Source organism: Penaeus japonicus, unplaced genomic scaffold (genome assembly GCF_977035675.1).
Source record: "Penaeus japonicus unplaced genomic scaffold, GWHDUDI00000001_assembly GWHDUDI00000010, whole genome shotgun sequence".
In the NCBI taxonomy this organism is placed as follows: Eukaryota; Metazoa; Arthropoda; class Malacostraca; order Decapoda; family Penaeidae; genus Penaeus; species Penaeus japonicus.
The window spans coordinates 3,438,031-3,448,030 of NW_028234412.1; the positions used below are offsets into that span (position 1 = coordinate 3,438,031).

The following is a 10,000-nucleotide window of genomic DNA, read 5'->3' on the forward strand; positions in this document are numbered from 1 at the left end:
ATTAGGAACTGGAGCAAACCAAAAATAAAATTACAATTACTGCATTAGTTTCCCATATAAAATAAAGTTTCAAATTCAGGTACATTTTAATTACGGCACAATTCGGCAATGGAAGGAAGGTGGAGGCCCCGGGACACCTCCATTGGGTTGGCAATTACACTTTCCTTTATCACTTCGGTTACAACTTTCACTGAGAGTTTGGTTGCCATTCCCATACTTGGTAAATCCATCTCAATGCCCTGGGGTAATAAAGAAGTAATTGTAGGTTGTCCAAGATTCAGCGGGGCATCTTGGACAAGTCTGCTCTCTGGGGAGAGAGGTGGCGTGGCCATGGAACCACCCCACATTCCCCACCAGGACTCACCTGGCGGAGAAGTGGATAGACTGGAAGTTGTGGACCAAGCACTTGACCATATTCCTGTGTCTATACTTTGGTCTATGCTGTTATCCACGCTGGCATCTAGACTGGGTTCCATTAGTGGCTCTTGGGAAGCATCATACTTATTGCCATTTATGCTTGAAGATCCCAACACACTCATGGTAGATGTGTACATGCTGCAGTTGCTACTATTCTCAAACAACCTAGCTGAAAGGTTATCTGGCAGATACGTTGACAAGTCCAATCCATCCGACTGGAAAGACATATCTTCACTCCCTTCACTTGGTTCTTGGGTGGCAGGAACGTCAGAAATCTCTGGCTGATCCTTCATGGCCCTCAGAGCGTACAGTCTTCGCAGGTTTGCTAACAAAACATCACTGGTGTCTGGATTGGACACAATTCCTGCATCCTCTGCCAAAGCCAGCATTGCACTAGCAAGTCTGTCATGCCTGCCTCTGATGATGAAACCTCGCATTGGGGAAATGCCTGCAGCTTCCTCTGGGTCATGAACAAAGTGACATCTTGCCCCATACTGGCAATATCCATGAGTGTGGTATTGGCGGCAAGGTTCTGTCTTGTAACGTGGATGTCTTGGTATGGCTCGAAGCTCACCTATGCCATGAGCAAAGGTACATGTGTTTCCAAACCTGTTGATAAAAAGGCATCTTAATTCTTCATTCTACAAACATAAAAGGATAACTCATAAGATTTAACTTCAATCAAGTTAAATCCAAGTTATAATTGAAACTTCATACAAACAGAATCCAGATCAGCAGCAAACAGCATTAACATCAAAGCACAGCATACAACACACACTATGAAAAGCAGTACTTGCAATAAATCTAGGACTGAAAACAAGCAAAGACATTAACAAGTAAACATTTTTGGACCAATTAGGTAATTAGTGGTAATAGTGCAATATATAGATATGTTTAAGGTACTTCCTACATATGCAAAAGATTAACTAATTGTAAAAAGATTAATTCATTTCTAATGAACAAGTACTCCATCTAAACTGTGGAAATGTTTAATTTAACATTTAAAATAAGACTAAAAAGTATGCATACCTAAACCCAATTTCTTGGGTGTGGGTGTGGGTGTGTGTGTGTGTGTGTGTGTGTGTGTGTGTGTGTGTGTGTGTGGGTGTGTGTGTGGGTGTGTGTGTGTGTGTGTGTGTGTGTGTGTGTGTGTGTGTGTGTGTGTGTGTGTGTGTGTGTGTGTGTGTGTGTGTGTGTGTGTGTGTGTGTGTGTGTGTGATTTTACAAGATATCTGCAATTAAAAATCATATTTACATGCTTTAGTTATCTATATTAGAAGCAAGTACTCTTCTACATATAAATATTTAATGCAAGACTTGCTATATTTGTTACCTAAATACATCACTGGCAATTCAATTCCTAATAATATTCCAAAATAGGAAATGCATTGGTGATCCAAAATTGTGTGCCAGAATTGCTTTTAACTGCATTTTGTTTACTCTTATTTAGGCTGATGGTATGTGGCTTGAAACAAGTCATGAACACAGGCAGTTCTGTATCTACAAAGTACCTTTGCTGAGCTTGGTAAATTCATTAATTGAAAAAGGGAGCAAGGGATGAATAGGACTAGTATGCTTAATCTGTTGATGCCGAGAATGCATGCTTTGTCCAGTAGGTTTCAATGCTCTAACATACATGGTGATTCAATTACATGACAATAAGAATACCTACCTGACCTGAAAAGATTAACCCTATTGCTTGAATCGAGTAAAAATATGATTAACACAATTTTCATTCCTGAATTTAAGAAATAGGGTATACAAGTAAATCAGGTAGGCATTGTAGAACCATCTATGCATAAATGAGAGAATTGAAATGAAAATAAATGCAATGTCCAAAGAAAGCATTAATGGGTTTATAACAAGAAAAATAAGTTCAAAAACAAATATACAATCATTATGAAGGAGTAGAGAAGTAGTAATCATTAGATTACAAGACATCAAATTTACAATTAGGAAATATCAGTTGACTACCAAACATGAATCAGTAAAATAGAAAAATGTGAAAAGTGAAAAAGCTATTTTCAAAAATGATGGATTAGGCAAGCACGCAAACACACAATTACACACATACAAGACAGAGGGAGGGAGAGGGAGAGGGAGAGGGAGAGGGAGAGGGAAAGGGAGACACATACAAGAAAGGGAGAGGGAGGGAGACACATACATACATACACACAAACATACAAGACAGAGGGAGAGGGAGAGGGAGATACACACACACATATATACAAGACAGAGGGAGGGGGAGGGGGAGGGGGAGGGAGAAGGAGAGAGAGAGAGACACACACATACAAGACAGAGGGAGGGGGAGGGGGAGGGGGAGGGAGACACACATACAAGAAAGGGAGAGGGAGAGGGAGAGAGAGAGAGAGACACATACAAGGAAGGGAGAGAGAGAGGGAGAAGGAGAGAGAGAGACATATACACACACATACAAGAAAGGGAGAGGGAGAGGGAGAAGGAGAGAGAGAGAGACTCACACATACAAGAAAGGGAGAGGGAGAGGGAGAAGGAGAGAGAGAGAGAGACACACACATACAAGAAAGGGAGAGGGAGAGGGAGACATACACACATATACAAGAGAGGGAGAGGGAGAGAGACATACACACACACACATACAAGAAAGGGAGAGGGAGAGGGAGAGGGAGAGGGAGAGGGAGAGAGAGAGACACACACATACAAGAAAGGGAGAGGGAGAGGGAGAAGGAGAGAGAGGGAGAAGGAGAGAGAGACACACATACAAGAAAGGGAGAGGAAGAGGGAGAGGGAGAAGGAGAAGGAGAGAGAGAGACACACATACAAGAAAGGGAGAGGGAGAAGGAGAGTTAGAAGGAGAGAGAGAGACATACACACACATACAAGAAAGGGAGAGGGAGAGGGAGAAGGAGAGAGAGAGAGACATACACACACATACAAGAAAGGGAGAGGGAGAGGGAGAGGGAGAAGGAGAGAGAGAGACACACACACATACAAGAAAGGGAGAGGGAGAGGGAGAAGGAGAGAGAGAGAGAGACACACACACATACAAGAAAGGGAGAGGGAGAGGGAGAAGGAGAGAGAGAGAGAGACACACACACATACAAGAAAGGGAGAGGGAGAGGGAGAGGGAGAGAGAGAGAGAGACACACACACATACAAGAAAGGGAGAGGGAGAGGGAGAGGGAGAAGGAGAGAGAGAGAGACACACACACACAAGAAAGGGAGAGGGAGAGGGAGAGGGAGAAGGAGAGAGAGAGAGAGACACACACACACATACAAGAAAGGGAGAGGGAGAGGGAGAGGGAGAGGGAGAAGGAGAGAGAGAGACACACATACAAGAAAGGGAGAGGGAGAGGGAGAAGGAGAGAGAGAGAGACATACACACACATACAAGAAAGGGAGAGGGAGAGGGAGAGGGAGAAGGAGAGAGAGACACACACACAAGACAGAGGGAGGGGGAGGGGGGGGGGAGGGACACACACACATACAAGAAAGGGAGAGGGAGAGGGAGAGGGAGAGAGAGACATACAAACATATACAAGAGAGGGAGAGGGAGAGGGAGAGGGAGAGAGACACACACACACATACAAGAAAGGGAGAGGGAGAGACATACACACATACAAGAAAGGGAGAGGGAGAGGGAGAGGGAGAAGGAGAGGGAGAGAGAGAGAGAGACATACACACATTAAAGAGAGGGAGAGGGAGAGGGAGAAGGAGAGAGAGAGACATACACACACATACAAGAAAGGGAGAGGGAGAGAGAGAGAGAGACATACACACACATACAAGAAAGGGAGAGGGAGAGGGAGAAGGAGAGAGAGAGACACACACACACACATACATACAAGAAAGGGAGAGGAAGAGGGACAAGGAGGAGAAGAGACACACATACAAGAAAGGGAGAGGGAGAGGGAGAAGGAGAGAGAGAGAGACATACACACACACATACAAGAAAGGGAGAGGGAGAGGGAGAAGGAGAGAGAGAGAGACACACACACATACAAGAAAGGGAGAGGGAGAGGGAGAAGGAGAGAGAGAGAGACACACACATACAAGAAAGGGAGAGGGAGAGGGAGAAGGAGAGAGAGAGAGACACACACACATACAAGAAAGGGAGAGGGAGAGGGAGAGGGAGAGGGAGAAGGAGAGGGAGAAGGAGAGAGAGAGAGAGACACACACATACAAGAAAGGGAGAGGGAGAGGGAGAAGGAGAGAGAGAGAGAGACACACACACATACAAGAAAGGGAGAGGGAGAGGGAGAAGGAGAGAGAGAGAGAGACATACACACACATACAAGAAAGGGAGAGGGAGAGGGAGAAGGAGAGAGAGAGAGAGACACACACATACAAGAAAGGGAGAGGGAGAGGGAGAGGGAGAAGAAGAGGGAGAGACATACACATACAAGAAAGGGAGAGGGAGAGGGAGGAGAGGAGAGAAGAGAGGAGAGACACACACATACAAGAAAGGAGAGGGAGAGGGAGAAGGGAGAGAGAGAGAGACACACACACACACACATAGAAGGGAGGGAGAGGGAGAAGGAGAGGGGGAGAGGAGGAGAGAGAGGAGGACACACACATACAAAAGGGAAGAGGAGGGAGAGGGAGAGAGAGAGAGGAGAACACACACATACAAGAAAGAGGGAGGGAGAGGGAGAAGGAGAGAGGAGAGAGACACACAACATACAAGAAAGGGAGGGAGAGGAGAAGGAGAGAGAGAGAGAGACACACATACAAGAAAGGAAGGGGGAGGGAGAGGGAGAGGGAGAGAGAGACATACAAACATATACAAGAGAGGGAGAGGGAGAGGGAGAGAGAGAGAGACACACACACATACAAGAAAGGGAGAGGGAGAGGGAGAGGGAGAGACACACACATACAAGAAAGGGAGAGGGAGAGGGAGAGGGAGAAGGAGAGGGAGAGAGAGGGAGAGACATACACACAAGAAAGGGAGAGGGAGAGGGAGAGGGAGAGGGGGAGACGCAGACATACAAGAAAGGGAGGGAGAAGGAGAGGGAGAGAGAGGGAGAGACATACACACAAGAAAGGGAGAGGGAGAGGGAGAGGGAGAAGGAGAGAGAGAGAGACACACACAAAAGACAGAGGGAGGGAGAGGGAGAGGGGGAGACACACACATACAAGACAGAGGGAGGGAGAGGGAGAGGGGGAGACACACACATACAAGACAGAGGGAGGGAGAGGGAGAGGGGGAGACACACACATACAAGACAGAGGGAGGGAGAGGGAGAGGGGGAGACACACACATACAAGACAGAGGGAGGGAGAGGGAGAGGGGGAGAGAAGAGGGAGGGAGAGGGAGAGGGGGAGACACACACATACAAGACAGAGGGAGGGAGAGGGAGAGGGGGAGGGGGAGACACACACATACAAGACAGAGGGAGGGAGAGGGAGAGGGGGAGACACACACATACAAGACAGAGGGAGGGAGAGGGAGAGGGGGAGACACACACATACAAGACAGAGGGAGGGAGAGGGAGAGGGGGAGACACACACATACAAGACAGAGGGAGGGAGAGGGAGACATACAGACAGACAAGACAGGGGGAAGGGGAAGAAGGGGGGGGAGGGACACACACACACACACACACACACAAGACAGAGAGGGAGAGGGAGGGAGAGGGAGCCACACACATGCATATACAGAGACAGACAGACACAGACACACACACATACATAGAGAGAAATGACCATTGAACAGATGTTTCAGAATATAAAGCTGAAGAAAATGAAGATAGAGAATCATAACCATGATGTTACATTAGGAAAATACTGATTAAAACGATGAAAGTACTTACTACTTCTCTCGCACAGGGAAAAATGACAAGAAAAAGCTTGCACTATATACTGTAGGATAAAAGTACTTCTGAGCAGAGTAACAATGTAAATGAACAAACCAAAACTGCATTATCAGGTACAAAGATATTGGATAGCGTATGGTAAAGGCATATCAACTCCAATATTAGCATTGCAAATTTAATTCAAGTTCAAACACGTCTGTGGAAAGATTGTATAGGCCTACAACAAAGTCTCGTATGCAACCACTTGTTCCAACAAATTTCAACAAAGTCCATTCCTATCCATCCCAAACTACTAAAAGGTATCCAAATGCTGACCATCATCCCCTTCCTTCCACCCCCAACAAATGCCCAAGTTGAGGAGAGAAAAAAAATCAATCCAAAATGGATCTCCCACACCCGCCCCAACCCCCCACCCAACAACAAAAGGGACACTTACCCTCCTATATATGCCATCTACGTCCCTACTACCACCCACTCAACATGGGACAAGACAAACAGGGTGGAACTGGCGTGGGGAGAGGCAAAGCAGAAGAGGCGAACATCCGACACTAGACAGCACCAAACAAAAGACCTGATAAAGCCGGCAGGAGCATGCATTGACTCCCCCCCGACCCCCCCACATCCAGCCCTTCTTACCCCACCCCCTCCTGCTCCTACTCGCAAGCGTGAATGTGCGCGCGTGTAACCTGATCTTTATGTCACGCTGTTTTACTTCCCGGAGGCCTTGCTTCAAGGGAAATGGAGCAGAGACGGCAGCAGGAATTGCACTTCCACCCGACGCCTTCTTGAAGGGGTGCACTTATTCCAACAGATCGTCGCCTATTGGTCGAGTGTTTTTCACTCCCTTACTTATAATTGGATTACATTGAACTGGGAGAGAGAAAGAAAGAGAGAGAAAGAAAGAGAAAGAAAGAGAGAGAGAGAAAGAGAGAGAGAGAGAGAGAGAAAGAGAGAGAGAGAGAGAGAAAGAGAGAGAAAAGAGAGAGAGAGAGAAGGGATAGAGAGAGAGAGAGAGAGAGAAAGAAAGAGAGAGAGAGAGAGAGGCAGGGAGGGAGAGAGAAGAGAGAGAGAGAAAGAGTGAGAGAGAGGAGAAGAGAAAGAAAGAAAGAGCGAGAGAGAAGAGAAGAGAGAGAAAGAGAAATAGAGCGAGAGAGAAGAGAAGAGAGAGAAAGAAGAAAGAGAGAGAAGAGAGAGAGAGAGAGAGAGAGAGAGAGAGAGAGAAAGAAACAGAGACAAAGAGAGAAAGAGAGGAGAAGAGAGAGAGAAACAGAGAAAGAGAGACAGGGACAGAGAAAAAGAGAGAAAGAGAGGAGAAGAGAGAGAGAGAAAGAAAGAGAGAGAGGGAGAAACAGAGAGAGAGAGAGAAGAAAGAGGAAAGAGAAAAGGAGAGAGAGAGAGAGAGAAAGGAGAGAGAGAAAGAAAGAGAGTGAGAGAAAGAAAGAGAGAGAGAGAGAAGAAAGAGAGAGAGAGAGAAAGAAGAGAGAGAGAAAGAAGAAGAGGGAGAGAGAGAGAGAGAGAAAAGAAAGGAGAGCAGAGAAGAGAGAGAGAGAGGAGAGAAGAGGAGAGAGAGAAAGAAGGAGAGACAGACAGGAGAGAAAGAGAAGAGAAGAGAGAGAGAGAAGAAGAAGAGAGAGAGAAAGAAGAGAGAGGAGAGAGAGAAGAAGAGGGAAAAAGAGAGAGAGAAAGATAGAAAGAAAAAGAGAGAGAAAGAGAGAAAGAGAGAAAGAAAGAGAGAGAAAGAGAGAAAGAGAGAAAGAGAGAGAGAGAAAGAAAGAGAGAGAGAGAAAGAGAGAGAAAGAAAGAGAGAGAAAGACTACCCTATTCCTCCAAGTACTACCAAGAAAGGAACACCGACCTGCACAGCCCGTTCTCCTCGAAGGTCCTGCAGAGTTCCGTCTTGTACCGCAGGAGGTTGGAGGACCGGCCTTGCACGGAAGCACGCTCGCCCTTGCCGCCACCGCTGCAACCAGCACCTACTCTCTCGTGTTCGAAGGCGGAGAAAGAAGAGGTGGAGGAAGAGGAAGACGAAGGACCCAGTGGACACACCGATTCCTTGGGACTCTCGGGGCCGGCTATCTCGGGAGTCTTCTGGTGGAAGGAGCGTCTGTAGGTGGGGCTATAGCCTCCCCCTCCTCCTCCCCCTCCTTCTCCAACAGGCGTCGCTGACGAGGGCCTGCGCGGGCGTCCTTGGGGGCTCGAGGTGTAGTTTAGGGGGCGCCCTCCCCCGCCGCGCCGGTGTCCGCTGTTGTGATGGTCGACCCTGTTGACGTTTGTCTTTTTGGTTTAAATTCATTTGAGGATCTGGTTCCTAAGTCATAGGCCTACTACCAGAGCGCCCTTCACTAATGGCCGGGGCAGTGGTGGAATAATTACTCGATTTACTCAACATGTAGTATATGACGTTTTAATTAAACTTCCCGGGATGATTTTGCTTCAAAAACAATAGGCCTACCACGATTCCAATCTTCACTGAAGGAAAGAGGGAAGTGAAAAAAAAAAAAAAAATAGGGAATAGGGAATTTATATTCACATTGCTAATTCCACTCACCTATAATCTTTCAACCGAAGTCGGTACACCAGCAATCTAAATCTAAAGGCCCTGTCGAATCGGTTTTGGAAATTTTGAAAAGAATTGATGAAACTACACGAAATCTTAACCACCCATTTACCAACTGTCCAATTTAGCCTAATTCCGCCATCGAGTCAGAATCTCGATCTTTGGAGAAGGACTGGAATCTGGAATCTGAAATCTGGAATCTATTAAGACATGTACACGTTGGTGAATCTGCTTTACGTGATTCTTGCTTTTAAAAAGGTTAGGGACAAAACAAAAACAAGTATCGAAGTTTTTTTTTAACTTTCAATCCTTATTGTCTTACGCTGGCGGTACAAATATCTTACGATCCCCGTGTAATTGAAGTACTTGACATATTGGACACAGCCATTGAACACGAGTGGAAAAAAAAACATTACAAAAAGCTTTGTATACACTAGAAATCCAAACTCGAAACTAAAGCCATTTTAAGAACACCTGAAATATCTCGAGTCTCTTAAGACCTGCATTTACTATATATATATATATACGCTGAAGAAACTAACACGAGAACCCACAAGAAGAGATCATAGAAGCACAGAAATAATCTTCCAACAACATTACCTCATTGTAACACCTTCTCCGTGTCTGTCCGGATCCAGTCTGATGGCGGTTACCGGTTCGCGTCCTATATATAACCTCGGTCACTTTCCCGCCAATTTCATTTTTCGGCAGAAATAACGAAAGAAATACAGAATTATCTTTAGTTATGGAGGATATCATATGTAAAGAGCAGGAGGAAATAGATAGATATGTTTTTTTTTTTTTTTTTTTTTTTTTTTTTGAAGCAATGTTCGAGAAACCGTTCGAAGTTTGAGGATTGAAATTCTTCATCTTTTGAGTGATGTTAAGATGGAATGGATTTTCTAAATGTTTATTCAAGATTACGAATAAAAGGATTATCATATTTGTTCAATGCATTATTTTATATGTATGGCAGGTTTCAAACAAAAAAGTCAAGTGTGAACGAAAATTTTGATTCGAATATAGCAAAATTTTCTAAATAATTTATATTTGTCATTCATATGAACTACGATGTAAAATGAGGAACCTAAACTTTTATGAATATATACATATTTAATGGAATACCGAAAACTGCGTAAAATCACTATAAACCCTTAATTTATACAGGTATATAATCCCTAATATGAGAAAAACATTTAACCTTAATCAAGCAAAACTATGCACATCTGCA

General features: G+C 45.1%; 1 protein-coding gene across 1 annotated transcript in view; it reads right to left on the reverse strand.

The window, feature by feature from the left end:
- Positions 1-9,498, reverse strand: part of LOC122252153 (uncharacterized) — a 9,833-nt gene extending 335 nt beyond the window's left edge. The window contains exons 1-3 of the mRNA XM_043014465.2: positions 9,370-9,498; positions 8,068-8,472; positions 1-1,026 (exon numbers count right to left, since the gene is read on the reverse strand). The exon at positions 1-1,026 is cut by the window's left edge and continues 335 nt beyond it. Coding sequence (XP_042870399.1) covers positions 87-1,026; positions 8,068-8,472; positions 9,370-9,374 — 1,350 coding nt within the window. The 5' untranslated portion in view covers positions 9,375-9,498 and the 3' untranslated portion in view covers positions 1-86. The remainder of the gene's footprint in view (positions 1,027-8,067; positions 8,473-9,369) is intronic.
- Between the last annotated feature and the right edge of the window lie 502 nt (positions 9,499-10,000).